At 34.3% G+C, this 21,377-nt stretch overlaps 1 protein-coding gene across 3 annotated transcripts in view; it reads right to left on the minus strand.

The window, feature by feature from the left end:
- The window catches only part of MON2 (MON2 regulator of endosome-to-Golgi trafficking), a 124,343-nt gene that overhangs the window by 34,916 nt on the left and 68,050 nt on the right, over window positions 1-21,377 (minus strand). For all 3 annotated transcript variants that reach the window (XM_007450187.1, XM_007450188.1, XM_007450189.1), the window contains exons 20-26: window positions 21,043-21,144; window positions 19,846-19,956; window positions 18,166-18,341; window positions 16,183-16,345; window positions 10,184-10,477; window positions 7,947-8,145; window positions 2,812-3,440 (exon numbers count right to left, since the gene is read on the minus strand). In XM_007450187.1, the coding sequence (XP_007450249.1) occupies window positions 2,812-3,440; window positions 7,947-8,145; window positions 10,184-10,477; window positions 16,183-16,345; window positions 18,166-18,341; window positions 19,846-19,956; window positions 21,043-21,144 (1,674 nt within the window). The remainder of the gene's footprint in view (window positions 1-2,811; window positions 3,441-7,946; window positions 8,146-10,183; window positions 10,478-16,182; window positions 16,346-18,165; window positions 18,342-19,845; window positions 19,957-21,042; window positions 21,145-21,377) is intronic.

Below are 21,377 nucleotides of genomic sequence, written 5' to 3' on the forward strand. Positions count from 1 at the left end.
TTTCCCTACTTGGTTACTTTTCTCAGAAACAGTGAATCATGAAAGGTACTGAAAGGTATACAGCCTAAAAAAATTCTCTCTACTAACTACTTCTAATAGTTTCACATCTTCTTTATTAACCCCTTGCTGAGTCTTAACTCTTACAAGTAAACAAGCAGTAATTACTGTGGAAAAGATATAATTACCCTAAATGAATTCTTTTATTTTCACTGACAAAGGAAGGGAGGGAGGGAGGGAAAAGTCTGTGTGGAGACCTTAGAAAACTAAGTATCAAAATTTTTCTGAAAATACCTTAGCAACAAATAATGACCTAGACTATATGGTTTTGATTTTCAGTGGTCCTTTATTAAAAAAAAAAAAAAAAAAACTAATAGTGATACAGTTGAATTCTGGAATCTTAAAATGCATAATATGGAACCAACGCTCTTTTTCTTTTTTTTTTACAATAAACTTCATCTAAGAAAAAGTTATTATTGGCTTTCTTCAGTATTCTGAAGTTTATCAGAAAAGCTTATATATAAATCTAGTAACAGATTTTAGTCCAAAAGCTAAGGATCCATAAGCAATCTGGACAACGGTTCCTATTAGTCCTTGAAAACTGTGTATGTGAAAAAAAGAAAAGAAACTAGACATCTAACCTCTGACATGGTTCAAGGTTTCTCTTATTAAGTCATTTAAAATAATTCAATCCATGTGGCAATAAATAAGATAGATGCAGTCTCCTGATCTCAGAACTTAGGGAAAGCAGATAATCAAATTCTCAGGTCCCCCATGTATGCCAAAATATCTTGGCCAAAAAAAAAAAGTTGGTCTACATGACTAAATCATTTTGGTTGTGAACTAGTGATCTGAAAACCAAGGAAAAGACTATGACCCTGAAACCCTAAACAATGTAAAAGGGTAAACATGAAATTAGAAATGAGTTTTTCCTTTAGGAAGGAAAACTGCTTTTAATCAATAAAATGTTTTGCAGAATAGCTTATTAGTTTATGAATAAAGTCCCAAAGCAAGTAAATTTTGCTTGTGAAAAAATTTTCTGACACCTGTGGGGGGAAATATAAAAACACCCTTACTTGGAAAAAGAAAAAGAAAGAAAAAATAAAAACACTCTTTACTAATAATGAAATATGTTTTCTGTTAGGAAATATTAAAGATCCCATATATTTGAATCACATTCAAGTATTATGACACATCATTTAGATAATCACATAAGTAATAAACAATGGCTAGAGTGAAAATTAGTAATGCAAAATGATATCAATTTATATAAATAAAACTTCCTAAGTTTCCAACAATAAAACTTCCTAAGTTCCCAACTGAAGGCATATATTGCTTTCAAAGCCATTAAAAGTTCAAAGCTTAGAACAAATTCCTAGTAGTTGGGATGAATGATTCTATTTGTTTTCTTACTGTGAAAGCAGCAGTTTTTTCCTAAATAAAATTATATACTTTTTTCCCTGAAAAAAGTTTTGGGAGGGGTTGTTGTTTCCTTCTGTTTACTATCCTCTACACATATATAAAAGCTTGAATTAAACATCTGAAAGTTCTAGATTATGGGTATCTCACAAGGCCTATGCTCTCTTTCTCTAATATATTAACTTTTCCATTCCCTCTAAGGCAGTCAGTCTATAAGCAACTTATGTTCACAGTCAGGGAGAAAAAAGTTATTATTGACAGGCTACTTTTCTTCCCCCACTGAAAATAAAAGCAGCTCTTTTGATTTCAATTATGGAAAACTGATATCCCTACAATAAAGTTTTTAAAATGCCAGATTCTCTTAGATTTTAAGTTTCTACACAATTTGTTTCTCTGCACAGTGTAACTAGGGGTAAAGAGATCAAGGAATTACTGCTTAGCTAGACTTCCTCCAGAGTCATTCAAGGCGTATTATGGTGTAGTAGAAACCACCATTCTTACTGTGAAAGTTTTCTTCAATCCAGTTGGATATAAGGCAATCATTTAATTAGAAAACATAATCTTCAGTACACAAATGGCTACTGATAACACATGTGTAATCAGAATCTAATACTTCCATTCTAATTTTGTTAGAATGTCATAGCTACTTTGTTGGGATTGCTGGCTCTTCAGGTGGCATTTTTTTTGTTTAGCATTTTGGTTGTTGTGAATTGTGCTAATAATTACCTTGACAGTTTAAAAAATTCTTTGATTTTGATCTGGTCTTGCTTGCTAACTGGAATCTGCTCAATAATTTTTAGGTCTGTTTTAATATATATATATATAATATATATATATATATATATATACATATATATTTTGCAGTAACAAAACACACATAGGTTAAAATATATCTTTTTAAAATTTCTGTGAGAAAAACTTTATAAATTTATTCTTACTTCTTTTTTAAAAAATATAGGCTTCCAACAATTCCAGAGCTAAACTTAAGTACAGATGGAAAAAAAACAAAATATAATCCCATGGCTTATTAATTTTCTAATTATAGAAATACTTTACTAAAGTTGTCATTCCAAAAGTATATCGTCTTGTGAAGAGTTGCATGAACAAACCAAAAAAGCTAGTGAATAGAAGCAAGAGAATGCAGGCAGTTTCTTAAAGACTCTCAAAATAAACCTGAAATACCTTTTAAAATATATTAGAAAAATAAAAGTTTTAAAAAAAACTGGATCTTTACAATCTTTTTTTTATCTTTACAATCTTGAATTCATTCCGAAGTATACATACACAACAATCTTGATGATCCAGAATTTATCCCAAAAAATATATAGCAAAGTAAAAAAAAGTTCCAGAGAACCATATGCAATATTGCTTAGACAGCCACTAAAATTCCATTACCTTTTGGAGAACATCTAGAGCTGTAAGCACAGCTTCCTGTAAACTTGTCAAAACTGCTTCAGTGTAAGATGGAAGAATGAAAGGGGATGCATCTGAACTTATTGGGACTGAAACGGCACTGTGTAGTATGACTCCCAACTTTTGCAAATCATCCATGTTGAAACCAGTTTTTATGTGTTGGTAAAGAGCTGGAAATATCTGAATTAAAGCTGTAAGAAAAGGCTGGCTGGGAATGAAAGTTAGTTTATCAAAAGTAATAGGAGGCTTAGTGCTTTCAGATCCAACTCTATACCAGGTATTCCATGCAGCCCACCAGAGATTCAAATCTTCAAGCTCATCAGTAACTACAGGTGGCTCAGAGCTGCTATATCTTCCAAGTCTATCTCCAGAGGAATCTGTTCTTACAAATGGCCTGTTCAGGCCAGGGCCTGATATGGACCCTAAAAGGACAGGCACAGGGACATTAACTGCAGGTGGTGTCTCAGGCTTATCTGAGTCTCTGACAGGGGTCACAATCTGTAAAATTTCCTGGAAGCTTTTCAGCGCAGCCAGAGATACTTCATTGTTTTTGCTGAGTGCTGCTGATTGTATATGGTCAAGAAGAACATCCCATGCTCTTGAAAAATCTCCTATATTAGGAAGAGGAAAAAAAAATTTATCACCATAAAAGCGATCAAATTTTCTCTTACTGTTAGACACTTTAAAGTTTATTTGCTTTATTTTTCTGCTTAAATTCCTATAGAACTAGAAAAAATATGCTAAGGTACTAACAATGTGAATTAAAATCATTACAACCCAAAAATCCAGTAAAAAATTTTTGTCAGCTACAGGAACAAAAAGCATCAAGAAGAGGATAATGAGTATATCAAACAAGGTTTTGGTCTTAAAAATAAAACTCTGTAAATGTATGTATACATGTTTCTATTCTAGTACTTCCGCCTAAGGAGAACAGAATAAAAACTTAAGAGGGTGAAAACAAAAACTTTTCAGTAACATCTTCAGTCTATCCATCTACCTTTATTAATGATTAAGTAAGATGTTCCCATTCTTAAGCATATTGGAAAAGTTATAACAGAATGATACACGTTTTTTTATCTGTCTAAATGTTTAAAATAAACTGTAAATCATACTCCATAAAAATCTTAACTTTACACTTTGGTTTTCATATTTAAATAATTTTACAGTTGTGGAATTTTCTTAAACATTTTTCCCCCATCAGTGAGTTGCCAGGAGAAAATGCACCATAAAGATTAGACTGTCCTTTTACAATGAGTCTAAATTTATTTCTCTCATGTAAAACCGAGTCGACTGATCTACCATCAGCAGAGCATGGGCTGAATGGTAGCTGTTGTTTCCATTAATCAATTCAATCTCTTGCTCTACTCCTGTGACCAACTAAGCACGTTTATAATGAAACTCTCTATGGCTAGGTGTGGTTTGTTCCTATAAAGCCCAGCAAAAAATGATCTTGTTCCTACAGACATCTAGCCCAATGGCTTTGTTAGTAGCATGGATCATTACCCACCTATTTGTATTTAAATAATGCAAAAATCAGACGAACTGACATTCTGCAAAGGATAACATAAGTAGGCTATGAAATAGAGATAATCGAGGTTTAAAGAATTTCACTTCACAAAAGCTATCAAACACTAGATGTTTTTTCAAGAAGGGATAAACCCATATGACTGAGGAAGCATTCAGTTAATTGGAAAGCTGGAACTAAGTCTGGTATAAAACAGTAAGTACTGCTCTGCCTTTATAGGATAAATGATAACACTTGCCCAGTTATATGCCTCTTCCTCTCCATACTCTTTTTTTAAAAAAAAAATGAAGTATAATTTACATACAATAAAAAACAGATTTTTCAGTAAACTGTTCAAAGAGTTTTAAAAATTTTTGTCTAAAAACTATCAAAACAACAAAACAAAATACTTCTGCTTGTTGCCATTCCAGTCCAAAAGTCAGATGAAACATTACATTTCCCCACCAGAATGGTGACCAAGTCTCAGATTTAGAATATTCCATGCCATAGTTAGGAAAAAAACCAGAAATTCTTTCATTAATATATTCTATGTCTAGGAAGAAGTCTTCTTTCTAAAAGACTAGGTATAATTATATATTGCACATGGTTATGTTAAAAATATTAACCGCATTATTTAAAAATATTTTTAAAATTTTTATACAATTTTTAAAGGTTACACTATATTTACAATAATTACAAAATACTGGCTATATTCCAGTGTTGTAAAGTACCTCCTTGAAGCCTATCTTATACCCAATAGTTTGCAGCTCCCAGTACCCCACCCATATATTGCCCCACTTGTCCCCTATCCCCACTGGTAACCACTAGTTTGTTCTCTGTATCTGTGAGTCTGCTTCTTTTTTGTTACAGTCACTAGTTTGTTGTATTTATTAGATTCTACATAGAAGTGATATCATACAGTATTTGTCTTCCTCTGTCTGACTTACTTCACTTAGCATAATGCCCTGCAAGTCTACCCATGTTGCTGCAAATGGCAAAATTTTCAACTACAAGAAAAAAACTGCAAAAACCCACAAACATGTGGAGGCTAAACAATATGCTACTAAACAGACAATGGATCACTGAAGAAATCAAAGAGGAAATCAAAAAATACCTAGAGACAAATGAAAATGAAAACACAATGATCCAAACAAAACCTTTGGGACGCCAGCAAAAGCAATGTTAATAGGAAAGTTTATAGCAATACGAGCTTACTTCAGGAAATAAGAAAAATCTCAAATGAACAACCTAACTTTACACCTAAAGGAGCTAGAGAAAAAAGAACAAAACCCAACGTTAGTAGAAGGAAAGAAATCAAAAAGATCAGAGCAGAAATAAATGAAATAGAGACTAAAAAAACAATAGAAAAGATCAATGAAACTAAAAGCTGCTTCTCTGAAAAGATAAACCAAATTGCCAAACCTTCAGCTAGACTCATCAAGAAAAAAAAGGGAGAGGGCCCAAATCGATAAAATCAGAAATGAAAAAGAAGTTACAACTGACACCACAGAAATACAAAGAATCATAAGAGACTTCTATGAACAACTATACACCAATAAAATGGACAACCTAGAAGAAATGGACAAATTCTTCGAAAGAATCTCCCAAAACTGAACCAGGAAGAAACAGAAAATATGAACAATTATTGGTTATGAAATTGAATCAGTAATTTAAAAACTCCAACGAACAAACGTCCCGGACCAGATGGCTTCACAGGTGAATTCTACCAAACATTTAGAGAAGAGTTAACACCTATCCTTCTCAAACTACTCAAAAAAAAAACTGCAGAGGAAAGAACACTTCTGAACCATTCTATGAGCATCACCCTGACACTATAATCTTATTCTAAAATAATAAAAACCATTTCCTAGTGTTCGAATTATAAAAAATTATCAAAGCTACATGAACTGCATCATGTCTTCATTTTTAAAAATCTAAATCTATTAGATCTTAGCTTTTAAGATAAAGTAACTATCACAGAGGTATTAAAAATGATGCTTATTTGTCAAAACTCAGCAAACATAGTTAAGACTGGCGCATTTCATTATATGTAAATTTTACATGAAAACAAAAAAACTAAGATTTAAAATGTATAAGTACGTACATTATATATATGTATGAGTATATATAGAGAGACCCCTCAAGTGTACATGATGAACACCACACAAAAATGCCTATGAAAAGAGTAAATATGCTTATGCTTTAACATAATGAGGGGGGAAAAAAGCCAACCATAAAATAATAAATTAAAAAAACAGGGCTTCCCTGGTGGCGCAGTGGTTGGGAGTCTGCCTGCCGATGCAGGGGACGTGGGTTCGTGCCCTGGTCCGGGAGGATCCTGCATGCCACAGAGCGGCTGGGCCCGTGGGCCATGGCCGCTGGGCCTGCGCGTCCGGAGCCTGTGCTCTGCGGCAGGAGAGGCCACAGCAGTGAGAGGCCCGCGTACCGCAAATAATAATAATAATAATAATAATAATAATAATAATATGTACTTGTTCACAATTATGTACAAAAGTACTTCTGTTCACTTTTCTCAACCACTCCCAGCCCTACCACCAGAATTGAAGGAAGTTATTATAATCTACACCAGAGTTTCTCAATCTCAATACTACTGACATTTTGGGTTGGATAACTCTTTGTTGTAGGGGCTATCCTGTGCATTGTAAGATGTGTAGCAGCATCCCTGGCTGTTACTTCCCCCAGAAGCCAGTAGTGCATGTCCTTCCCCAGTTGTGACAACCAAAACTGTCTCCAGACATTGTCATATCCTGTGGGGGGAGGGAGTAGGTTGGGCAAAATTGGCCCTGGTTGAGAGGCATTGATCTACACCACCAAGTTTCCTCACCAGTCTAACAGTATCCTACCATTCTTCTTTGTGGCCATTCCATTCCACACATACCATCTGAAGTGATATTTCTGAACTGCATATCTGACCACATCACATCATGGATTAAAACCTTCCAGTGCTCTTAGAATAAAGTCTTAACTTTTGAACATAACCTACAAAATGTTCCATGCTCTGGCCTCTCTCTACCTCTACAACCTCATGTGGAATTACACTTTTCTGTGTTCTCTTCATTCCAGACCTTTAAATATGCTGGGGTCCTCACCATCCCCATCTCCTCAATCTTCTCCCATCTCTTTTACACATTCTTTCTGCCTGTAAGGCTCTTCCCAGTTCCTCCTGCCTGATGAACTACTACTCAGATAAAATATTGCTTTCTCAGGGAAGCCTATACATACCTCACTGGCCTGGTCAAATATCTATTATAAGCACACAATCTATTATAAGCTCCTTTTAGCACTGATCATTGTAGCAATTTTGTATTTATTTATGTAATTATAGTTCTTCCCTCATACCCATGATATAGCAAGGACATTGTATCCCCTAAAGACTCACCCGCAGTAGGTGCACATTACATATTTTTTCAGTGAAATGAATGAAAACGTGCATGCTCATGCACACACCACACATAACACAAAGACTGGCAGTTAAGATGGATTATTCTTGGAAAGTAGCATTGTATATGAACTTTAAAGAATCTCCTGTATTTTCCAAATTTCCTTTAACATTAATTACTTGTATACTCAGAAAAAAAAAATGTGTATCTACCTAAAGGTTGCAGTAAGTATCTTCTAGTGTTGAAGATTCTTGCTACTCCGGCCAATGTTAAAACCCATGTCTCAGCCCATTGCTTCTCTGCTGTGTCCCTTGAATGATGAATGAGAATATTGCCACCTCCGGACTCAATCTTCTCTTTGTCTGCAGTGGTAGAAGACTCTCGAACTCGGTCCAATAGATGAAAGAGAACCTAAATATTTATAACAATGCATATTAAAAGTATTGATAACACAGCTTAAGTAACAGCATAGAAAATTAGGCATTGTTACAAAGAATTTCACCTGACATTCTGATCAATCCCCATATATTAGACGAAACTGACCAACAGAAGTATCCTTATATTAAGTTTATCCTTAAGGTCATGGAATATGAAAAATTAAAATAAACTGGATAGACTATTGTCTAAGACTTACTGAGCTGAGGAGCCAATGGAGCATCTAGGGGGTAATGTACAAGGAGGGAATGACGCTAAGGAGAGGGATCCAGGCAAATATATAACTATGAGTGACATCTGGACAGAGGTTACTGCTGAAACTTCAGGACTGCATGAAGGTGCTTGAAAAAAATAAGCAGGAAGCGGTTGGGATTTGCGGAATGTTTATATTTAAAATGTAGAGTCAGAGGAAGTAATAGGAGCCAAAAAAATAAAATAAAAATTGAGTAGAGAAGCATACGCATGCTGTGGAAAAGAAGCCAAAGAAAGAGAAATTTCAAGGAAAAAATAATCAGCAGTATTAAATGCTACAAAAAATGAGTAGGATAAGGATTGAGCATGGGGCAAGAGACTTGGCAATTAGAAGACTACCTGTAGAGCCTATGAACAATTTGTGTGGTTCTAAAAATATGGTCTCAGAACCATCAGCATCACCCGGGAGCTTCACACACATGCAAATTCTCAGTCCCTGAGCCAGGGGAAAGAAATCAGAAACTCTAGGGGGTTGGGGACAGTGGCTCAAGCAATTTGTTCTTTAATAAGTCCTCTAGGAGATTCTGTTACATGCTAAGGTTTAAGATACTCTGAAGTAGAATAATCTGGATATCAAATTACAAGGCGGTAAGGGAATGCACGGGAAGTGAGAAAGAAAAAAAATTATTGAGATTTAGGCAGCAAGATTAACAATGAAGCTGTCTGAAAAGAAAACAGGAATCAGAGAAAATATTAGTTTGATTTTTAAAACAGTAAAGGACTCTTCAGCATGTTTGTGAACTGAGAAGCCAGGGGATAGAGCTGAAACAGAAGACACAAGAGGGGACTTCCCTGGTGGTCCAGTGGTTAAGACTACGCTTCCAATGCAGGGGGCCCGGGTTAGATCCCTGACATCCCTCATGCCACGTGGTGCAGCTAGTAAAAAAAAAAAAAAAAACGAAAGAAACCAGAAGACATAGGAGTGGGGAGCAGGGCTTTTAATTATTTTTATTAGGGAACATACGTTATTAATTTTTTAAGAAGACATTCTGGGGTCTTTTTATTAAACTGAAAACATTGTTAAATACAATGAAGGTTTACCATTTTGCCTACCGTCAAACTTGCTGATTTCAAAAACTCACAAAAGCAATGAAAGGATTATAAATAGAATTTTATTAAAATGGAACAGATTAAACAAAAAACAGAGCTTTTAGCAAAGAGGGGATGCTCACTAATAAGCTGTTGACTTTGTAAGGACATTTCAAAAAGAAGATAAAATTGAAAAATTAAAAAATGAAACTGCATATTTAATGAACGAACATGGAATTTACAAATTGGAGGTGGTTTTTGTTTGGTGAGCCTGCAAGTAAATTTCACTACTGGTGAAAATTTTCATTTGACTATATTATATTTGAATTATAGGTAGTGGTTTAGCAACTACTAGTTTTATTACCACAGGGGAAAACGAGGAGAAAGGGAAGTGCAAAGGAGATAAAGAGATAAAAAGATGAGGCTTTTAGTATTTAATCTGATCTATGTGAGGTGCAATTAAAAATACGACAAAACTAACATTTTCTGTTTTGCCAAATGCACAGACGGAAACTCTTCTTTAAAAATTAATAGGAAGAAAAAGAATATATATGTATAACTGAATCACATTCAGTGAAAGTGACACTAACACAACATTTTAAATCAACTAGACTTCAATAAAAAAAACTAAAAATTAAAAAAATTTTTTTAAATTAATAGGAACAAGTTTAATTGAAAAAGTATATAAGCATGTCTCAATTAAGAACTGATAACTCAAGCTATTTTACAGTACCTTCCAAATAACAGTGTGCCACGTTGAGGGCTGTAATAAAGTTCCATGTGCACCAATTGTTGAAAACAGAGTTTGCCCTGCACTCTTCCTGACAGCAGGACGGGGGTCCACACATAGTTCACCCAATTTTGCATAAAGACATAACCACAAACAATCAAACGGTGGTGCAGGGTGGAATGGCCGATTTAAAACCAATCCTTTCTCTTCTGCCTGCTTTTGCTGTGCTGCTTCTTCGTTATTTAATTCTTTTTCAATAGTTTCTCCTCTTTGGAAAAAATAATCTGAAATATTCCACTAAAAAGCAAAGGAGAAAATATCAATTTATTCATAGATTTTATTTTAAACACATAGATATGCAACACATACTTTTTCAGAATTAAAAAAACAATTATTTCAGAAACTCCTTTTCTAGTAGAATGGATTTAATGAAAATATCTCCTCTTCTGTCAAGTGTCTCTATCTGATTTCAGAATTTGAGGGAGCAATCTTGTGTTAACATTAATAATTTGAAAAAATTGGTGCAGTCAATGTGGAAAACAGTATGGAGGTTCCTCAAAAGACTAAAAATGGAACTACCATATGATCCAGAAATTCCACTCCTGGATATATATTTGGAAAAAATGAAAACACTAATTTGAAAAGACACATGCACCCCAATGTTCATAGCAGCACTATTTACAATAGCCAAGATACAGAGGTACCTAAGTGCCCATCAACAGATGAATGGATAAAGAAGATGTGGTAGCTAGATAGGTAAATAAATAGATTGTATATATTATATATATATGTATATCTGACTATATCTCTCTCTATATATATACACGTACACACGCACGCACGCACACACACACACACGATAGAATACTACTCAGCCATAAAGAAGAATGAAAATTTGCCTTTTTCAACAACATGGATGAACCTGGAAGGTATTATGGTTAGCGAAATAAGTCAGACAAAGAAAGACAAATACTGTATGTTATCATTTATATGCAGAATCTAAGATGATTCAAACAAATGAATACAACAACAGAGAAAGAGATTCATACAGAACAAACTAGAGGGGAGATGGAAGTGGGAAGGGACAATATAGGAATAGGAGATTAAGAGGTATAAACTACTATGTATAAAATAAACAAGCTACAAGGAAATATTGTAAAGCACAGGGAATATAGCCAATATTTTATAATAACTTTAAATGGAGTACAATCATAAAAATTTTGAATCACTATGTTGTACACCTGAAACTAATATAATATTATAAATCAACTATACCTCAATAAATAAAAGAAAAAAAGAAAACAAGTTGGTTCTACCTAGAAAGTTGAACATGCACATACATAAAGACCCAGTAATTCCAATGTAGGCTATGTGCCCTCAAAAAATTCCTTGCACAAGTGCAAGAATCTTTATGACAGCATTGCTCATAATTGCAAAGACCAAGAAATAATCCAAATGTTCACCAAAGGTAGACTGGATCATTAAATTGTGGTATAAGCATACAATGAAATACTGCATGATTAAATCACCAGGGATGTATCTCAAAAATAAATGTTGAGCAAAGAAACAACAGAAGATTAAAATATGATTCTACTTATTCTGTTTCATAAACAGGCAACTGCAAACAATATATTATTTAAGTATAAAAGCATAAAGTGATAAAAACTATAAAGAAAAACAGGGAAGCAAGTAACAGAAATTTCAGGATACAAATGACTGACAGAGGAGAGCAGTGCAATCTGAGAGGGGCATATGAAGGGTCTTAAGTAGGGTGATGTGCCATTTCCTGGCTTGGGTGATGGGTACTGAGGTGTCTGGGTATATCTTTACTTCACAGTAAAAATTAAAAGAAATGAAGGACAATGAAAAAGAAAAAAAATGTTTGATATGAAAAATTTCAAGAACTTACAGAAAAACGAAGAATATATCAATATACTGATATAACCACCACATCTAGATATAACAATTGTTAACATTTTGTCATATTTTCTTCATGCCTATACTTTATAATCTCTACTAGAAAAGGCTTTAAAATACATAACCATGACACCATTATTACCCTAACAAAATTATTAAACAATCCCTTACTATCATTTAATAATATTTTGTAATTTCATACAAGAGTAATTAACATCTCCAAACATGTCTTATTGAGTTCACTGTCAACCACAGTAAGGTATGTGAGTTAATGAGAATTACATCAATTGTAAAAATGAAGAGAATACAATATCTATGAACATAAATGTAAAATAAAGGAGGTGATATCTAGCAGTAATTTAATCAACACTGAATTAACCAACCACTCTTTGGGAGCAATTAAATACTCAACATGCCTATGTTTTTCCCCATGATTACATTTTTCATTGTAAAATATTAACTTATCTAGTTGTAAGGAACATTAAGTTTGACTTTAAAAACTTCTGAATATGCATTTAAAAGAGTCTAAATAATTGCCTTTAAATAAATATATACTGTTTACTTTTCTATATGTTTAATGTAATATTAACAATACCTTAACATAGATTTTATTATTTCTATACTCAAGATAAGTGAAATGAGGCTCAAGAGGTCAACAGTTTAACAATGAACAAGATGCAGACAGAATTAAAATAGTACATGTATATCTGTTTCCGCAGTCTAGGCTCTCTCACTATTATATGCTATCTCCTAAACACCTAACTAAGCAGTGTTGACACACTACAGGACTATGTAAATGGTAAAGTCTTTATTGAAGCTTTACTTCCTAAATAAGTAGTACATAAAAATGTTACTACTGTCAGAAAGAGAAAGAAAAATACCATATGATATCACTTATATATGGAATATAAAATACTATACAAATGAACCTACCTATGAAACAGAAACAGACTCACACACATAAAGAACAAACTTGTGGTTGCTAAGGGGAAGAGGGGTGAGGGATAGATGGATTAGGAATTTGGGGTTAGTAGATACAAACTATTTAGAATTGATAAACAACAAGGTCCTACTGTATATAGCACAGGGAACTATACTCAATATCCTATGATAAACCATAATGGAAAGGAATATAAAAGATAATGTATATGTATAACTGAATTACTTTGCCATATAGCACAAATTAACACAACATTGTAAATCAACTATACTTCAATTAAAAAAAAAGTTACTATGAAAATAACGTTAAAAATCAGTTACCCTTGAGACAGCAGAACCAAGTGCTCTGCTTCTTCTCAAGTGCTCATGGAACATTCCCCAGGAAAGATCATATCTTGGGTCACAAATTAAGCCTTGGTAAATTTAAGAAAATTGAAATCATATCAAGTATCTTTTCCAATCACAACGCTATGAGACTAGATATCAATTACAGGAAAAAATCTGTAAAAAATACAAACACATGGAAGCTAAACAATACACTACTAAATAACCAAGAGATCACTGAAGAAGTCAAAGAGGAAATAAAAAAATACCTAGAAACAAATGACAATGAAAACACGATGACCCAAAACCTATGGGAAAGAGCAAAAGCAGTTCTAAGAGGGAAGTTTACAGCAATACAATCTTTCCTCAAGAAACAAGAAACAACTCAAATAAATAACCTAACCTTACACCCAAAGCAATTAGAGAAAGAAGAACAAAAAACCCCAAAGTTAGGGCTTCCCTGGTGGCACAGTGGTTGAGTCCGCCTGCCGATGCAGGGGACATGGGTTCATGTCCCAGTCCGGGAAGATCCCACATACCACGGAGCGGCTGGGCCCGTGAGCCATGGCCGCTGAGTCTGCGCATCTGGAGCCTGTGCTCCGCAACAGGAAAGGCCACAACAGTGAGAGGCTCACGTACCGCATAAAATAAAAATTAAAATTAAAAAAAAATACATGGTGCTAGGAAAACTGGACAGCTACATGTAAAAGAATGAAGTTAGAACCCTCCCTTACACCATACACAACAATAACTCAAAATGGATTAGAAACCTAAATGTAAGACCGGACACTATAAAACTCTGAGAGGAAAACATAGGAAGAACACTCTTTGACATAAATCACAGCAAGATCTTTTTTGGTCCACCTCCTAGAGTAATGGAAATAAAAACAAAAATAAACAAATGGGACCTAATGAAACTTAAAAGCTTTTGCACAGCAAAGGAAACGTTTTTTTTTTTTGTGGTACGCGGGCCTCTCACTGTTGTGGCCTCTCCCATTGCGGAGCACAGGCTCAAGACATGCAGGCTTAGCAGCCATGACTCACGGGCCCAGCCGCTCCGTGGCATGTGGGATCTTCCCAGACCGGGGCACGAACCCGTGTCCCCTGAGTCAGCAGGCGGACTCTCAACCACTGCGCCACCAGGGAAGCCCCAAAGGAAACTTTAAACAAGACGAAAAGACAACCCTCAGAATGGAAGAAAATATTTGCAAACGAATCAACGGACAAAGAATTAATCTCCAAAATATATAAATAGCTCATGCAGTGCAATATTTAAAACACAAACAACCCAATCCAAAAATGGGCAGAAGACCTAAATAGACATTTCACCAAAGAAGACATACAGATGGCCAAAAGGCACAGGAAAAGCTGCTCGGACTTCCCTGATGGTGCAGTGGTTGAGAATCTGTCTGCCAAGCAGGGGACACAAGTTTGAGCCCTGGTCCAGGAAGATCTCACATGCTGCAAAGCAACTAAGCCCATGCACAACTACTGAGCCTGCACTCTAGAGCCCGCAAGCCACAACTACTGAGCCTGCATGCCACAACTACTGAAGCTCACGTGCTAGAGCCCATGCTCCGTAACAAGAGAAGCCACCACAATGAGAAGCCCACACACCACAACGAAGAGTAGCCCCTGCTCTCCGCAACTAGAGAAAGCCCGCGTGCAACGAAGACCCAACGCAGCCATAAATAAATAAATAAACAAATTTAGAAATAAAAAAAAAAAGAAGCATGAAGGCTTAAAAACAAAATAACAAAAGCTGCTCAACATCACTAATTATTAGAGAAATACAAATCAAAACTACAATGAGGTATCACCTCACACCAGTTGGAATGGGCATCATCAGAAAACCTACAAACAACAAATGCTGGGGAGGGTGTGGAGAAAAGGGAACCCTCTTGCACTGTTGGTGGGAATGTAAGTTGATACAGCCACTATGGAGAACAGTATGGAGGTTCCTTAAAAAACTAAAAATAGAATTACCATATGACCCAGCAATCCCACTACTGGGCATATACCCAGAGAAAACCATAATTCAAAAAGACACATGCACCCCAGTGTTCACTGCAGCACTATTTACAATAGCCAGGTCATGCAAGCAACCTAAATGCCTATCGACAGATGAACGGATAAAGAAGACGTGGTACATGTACACAATGGAATATTACTCAGCCATAAAAAGGAATGAAATTGGGTCATTTTTTCAGATGTGGATGGACCTAGAGACTGTGATACAGAGTGAATTAAGTCCGAAAGAGAAAAACAAATATCGTATATTAATGCATATATGTGAAATCTAGAAAAAGGGTACAGATGAACCGGTTTGCAAGGCAGAAATAGAGACACAGATGTAGAGAACAAATGTATGGACACCAAGGGGGGAAAGGGGATAGTGGTGGTGGTAGGATGAACTGGGAGATTGGGATTGACATATATACACTAATATGTATAAAATAGATAATAAGAACCTGCTGTATAAAAAAATAAAACTAAATTTAAAAAGAAATCAATTACCCTTCACAGCAGAGTCAACTGAATATTTCTCTTGTATGTACTATTATTTGTTTACTAAATCCTCCCATAACAAACTTACAAAAGCCAAAATTCAGCTCAATATATCAAAATTATTCCAAATACTCTGCTTTTAAATAATTATTTCTTAAATGATATTATTTAACCCTTCATACAAAGTATAAGTTTGGTACTTAAAAGTCATTTAAATGACTCCTATAGAGTCAAAAGCATAGCATTAGCTTGGCATTCACTCTCAATTGCAAACAGTGATTTCTAGATTATATAAGGAAGGCACTGATACTTACCAATAAACCTATTGAAGTTAAACTAATATTAAGTTCTTGGTTATGAAGTCCAAAGCTACCTGCAACATCTACAACTATCAGCAGGCAAGTGCAAGGCATTGTTGGTAGAAAATCTGTCACAACCAACTGAAGACACTGGAATGCAGTTCGTATCAAGGATTCTCTGAAAATACAAAAGAAAAGAAATTTATACTCATGTATTTAACAGAAATGCAAGGAAAAATACATACCTTACAATAATTTGAAGTAAAATTTTATTTTAAAATTCAAACAAGAAAATTTTCCGTAACATAGATCATAGAGTACTTCATCATTTACATAAATGTAAAAAAAGATATGCTTACTTAAAAATAATTAACAAATAAAAAAAAAGAAAGTACTCACAGGAATAAGAAATAAAAGAAGTAAACTAAAAAAAAAGAAACTATGTACTAATGCCATATTATTTCTATTGCATCAATTAGTCAAACAAAACATAGACATTGAATGAAAAAGGGAAATTGGATACAGCTACTTTCTCACCACTGTACCTTCAGTATCTAGCATGGTGCCTAGCACAGGAGAATACACACAATTCACTCACTGAATGAAAATGAATTCCTTACTCTTTTATATCTATACTATATTTTATTTAAAATTCTACATCTAGTCTGTAAACGTAAAGAGTAATTTTGTATTTCAAATGAAGACAATAAGAAGTATATGGTTTTGGAGAAAAATTCTGGTGGTGAAAAAAATAATAAAAAACATTAAAATAGCTAACACTTTGAGCATTTAATATATCGTGTACTTTCTAAATATTTTACATGTATTAATTAATTTCATCCTTACAACACACCGTATTTTATAACTGTTCGGATGATCTAGGCTTTGGCTGATATCTTTCCACTTTAATCATCTCGTATTTTATAGTATATAAGGAAATTTGTTATTACAAATAAATAAGAAAAATTAATTTTCCACAGGAGTCTCAAGCATTTCAATCATGTAAAACTCCTAAACTAGTCATCAATACAAGATGAGTCCTGCCGCAGAATTACAGACAAATATATCCAAATGTTTGCTAAATCTCGCCACTGCAATGTACTACCTTAAATTAAACAAGTCCATACATTTCCTCCAACTGTGCTCTTCCTTCTGTATTCCCTATTTGGTTAATAATACCACCATCCACTAAGCTGCCTAAATCACAAATCTTGGAGTAATCCCTGACTCTGTTTGCTATTTCTGCCTTCACCCCAACAGTCAATCTATTAAGTAGCTCAAATCCGTCTCCTATTTCTGGAGAGCACTGCAGGATTTCCCATTTACCCCTCCATGCTACTGACATAATGAGGTATCTCAAACACATAACAAATCACATCATTCCTCTGCTTAAAATCCTAAAATTCCTCCCAAATGTACTGAGGATAAGTCCATATAATTTATAAAGGCATATAAGGTCCTTTATAGTTTTGGCTCTGCCCCACTCCACAGGCATATACTCCTCCCACTGGAGTCCTATTCTTTTGTAGCATAACAAACTACTCTGTTACTAGGACCCTAGGCCTTGTTCCTTTTCCACAGGCTTCTACTTTCAGAGCAGGAACTATTTATCCATGTAATCAGACTAACTAGCAAGTATATATGTAGAGAGGTCAAACACTAAATGCTCATTTACATCTTATCAAATTGTTTACCAAAAGGAAACTCAACCTTCGGATGTGTTTCAAAGTTTGTTAGATTGACGCATTTTTCTTATTGTTAAGTAAGAACCTTGTATTCATGTATAAATGGCAAAGAAACAGCAATTTTTCCATCCTTCCAAAACAAACGTGAGCCCTAAGAATTCCCTATAGCCACTTGAAGGCAGGGTAAGAAAAACTATTCTAGATCTTAAACTTAAGCAGGAAGGGCATACATAAAAAATTAACCATCATCCCAAGATTTTAGGAGGGATTCCCTTTCCCTATCAGTTTTTGGATGTTAATTTTAAACACTTACCCTTGATCATTTCTGATGGCTCCCATAACTCCAAGCACTAACGGCCATCCAGGCCCAAGACTGTCTCCCTGACTCTGCAGAATCTGCAACACACATTCTAATTGCTTGAGTCGGATATCTGGATGGTTAACACTGGACATATCCTTTAATGGGTTCAGTAAAAGCAACTGCAGCCTCTGAAAAGGACGCAAGAAGCTAATTAGAAAGAGAAGTCCCAGAACACGGAAAGGCTCTGCTATTGCCTTTCAAGTTTAAATTCACCTCCACTCAGACTGCAATGGTAAAGAGAATTTTTTTAGTAAAATAAACATTGTAAAAGATTTCTCTAACAGTAATCATTAGGATTATTTTGTCATCTATGTCTTTTTTTTTTAATAAGAGAAAATAAAAATCAATCTTCAAGATGCTACATTTCAGGATAAATAGGGAGTGATCTTATGTTAAAAGGTATTAATTATAGACCCATATATAAATGAACCTCACTAAAGGAAATATATCTATATATACCTAGCTCTATTTGGAGAGAAGAAAACAATTCCCAATTTCTAAAATTACCTTTCATTTACTCTATTAATGCATACCCCATGTACTGAAATTTAAAAGTCTCAGTACTGAAATTTAAAAGTCTCAGTACTCCTAAAAATGAAGAAGTACAGTAGACAAAGATGACATAAAACCACAAAATTTTTTTACTGTTGCAAAGTGAAAAAAGCACTTTGTTCTATTCTTTTCAGCATTTGAAAGCACTTGCTTCATTTTTAATTTTTTTCTCTCCAAGGATTCATTTATTTGGTTCACTGACTGAACAAACATTTATTAAGCTCTCACCATGTGTCAGGTATTAAGCTGGATGCCGAGGATATATACACAAACAGGGCTTTCGTTATAAAAAACTTAAATTGTAGTAGGAAAAAAATATGAAATCACTAAAATGAAAGCTCTATAAAAATGATGTCTGTCCTGTTCATAATTCTATTCCCAGGCAGCTAAAATACTGCCTGGCATAGCATGCACTCAATATTATTTGTTGAGGAAATTTGTAGACTATAACTACATACAATACAGTAAGATAATAGGGCAATGGGAATGGCTATTAAATGCCTCATTCCTACTCAATCTTCAAATAATAAAACTTTGGTGTACTTTTTAGAAACTGTATAAGATATATGTGAATGATTGTGGGAGTCAGGACAAAGGATTCATGACAAAAATAAACTCTGAAAGCATAAAATAACCTTTAAAAGTATTTAAAAATAAAAATCTATTTTATTGTGCTTTCCTCTTCTGTCAATTGTTTCTCCCAATGTAAGGGTAATGAGTGGGAAAAATAAAAACAGAGACAGGTAAGGACCAAAGGAAAAGAGGCTAATAAAGTATGGCCCCCAAATGAAGCCTTGGCACTGCATGAAGAGGGAAACTTCTAGACCGGAAGACCAATTCTAGGTAATTTTTTAACTTAGTTCAGTGTTATCAACAAGAAAAATTTTTAATACAGATAATCCTAAAAATCTAGACATATCAACCTTCTGTAAGAGATCCATGCTCTACAAATAAAATAGAATATTAAGCAACAAGACCCACTTTTAGACTATCATCAATTTGATAAATTAAGAAAAGTTACACATGGGAGAGGATGATCTTACATTAAGTACTTTTAAAAAAGAGATTTTTTTTTTTTACCTGGTTTTGTGAAAGTGGAGGATCATGGTTAAATGTTAATCCTGCTTTAATAAGTGAAGTTAAAGCTTCTGCTCCCCATTCTCTCATTCGAGAGTTTGGATGCTGGCACACCTAAGGGTACACATGTAGAAAAAAATTAATATTTAATTTGTATACTTCAGCTATACATCACACATCAGTTTGAGAAAAGAAAAATTAAAACATCACATTTTCTATTCTTTCATATTTAAAAAGTTATATCAAATGTGCATCAATAAAGGTTGAAGAATATATGAAAATATCCAAAAGCTTACCTTCTGAATAAGAGGCAAGGGGAAGCAATAGAGAGACAGAAGATAAAAAATGAAACTAAACAAGTCACAGAAAAGAAAGGATTTCATAAAAGTAAGTGATGTCATCAGAATAAACAAAAGCAGCGGATACTCAGGTTCCTAATCAGGTCTATCTTCATTATCAAACACTGAGCTAAAATTTGAAAAAACTTATTTTTTGCCATTTGATGAGAATTACATAATGAAGAAATCTGCATATATTCTTTAATAGCTCATAAAAGTAATCCCAATAAAATGGAGGGAAAAAAAAGAAAGAAAAGACAAGCATATTTTTTTCCTATTAAGAATAATACCTTTCTCAGATTACTAAAATAATGTGATACAATCACAGCAACCTAAACCTAAACTGCACATAAACATGTATTCCATAGAAGCAGCTGTTATTAAGAAGCAGCTAATTCTTCAGATTCACCCCAGTCTGAATACAAGAGAATAGAAATCCAAATAAAATTCCCTGGTACTATTTATAATTAGTGATACCAAATAGGTTTTTTCCCTTTGTAGAAGAGCTACCTCATAATCACAGGAAAGGCTGTAAAGGAGCAGTGTTTAGTACGAAGTCTCAGTGCTAATTGCCTTGAAGTTTCAGAACTAGCTGAAGGTGCGGGGATCAAAAGATTATATAATAAAAGAAAGGGGTCCCAAGCTATCAGCTGAAGGAGACTTCAGAGATTTCATTGATATATCACCCATTTTCAGTCAAAAAAGTCAACCTATTCCTTCACCAAGATAAAATATAGACAGAAGTACAAGGAAAAAAATGTTAATGCTGATTTTTCTTATGGTTATCCACAATTATTAATTCACTGTGTATGTCTTTATTCTAAACAAAAAGTAAATATAATAATTTAAAAAAAGAGCTTACCTCAAGTAGATGGCCAGTTAGAGGTCTCCATAGAATTTCTATTCGGTGCATGTTAACTAGACCAGTTTCTAACAATTTGGCAACAGCAAAAAGAGATGGTTCCTAGAGAGAAAACATAATACATTTTTATATTATAAGGAGAATTTGAGTATTTCACTTGTAAATAAAACTGAGAATACTGTGAAGAGCATGACTATAATATATGATTAATTAGCAGTAAATAGAACAAAACCTCAGTTATCTTAAGACAAGCCTTTCTGCCCACCCTCAAGTATCTAGAATAGCTCCTAATTGGAAAATTTGGTTGGGAAGAGAATGCTTTAGTGGGGAAAGAG

This window comes from Lipotes vexillifer, unplaced genomic scaffold, assembly GCF_000442215.2.
Source record: "Lipotes vexillifer unplaced genomic scaffold, Lipotes_vexillifer_v1.1 scaffold837, whole genome shotgun sequence".
Classification (NCBI taxonomy): Eukaryota; Metazoa; Chordata; class Mammalia; order Artiodactyla; family Lipotidae; genus Lipotes; species Lipotes vexillifer.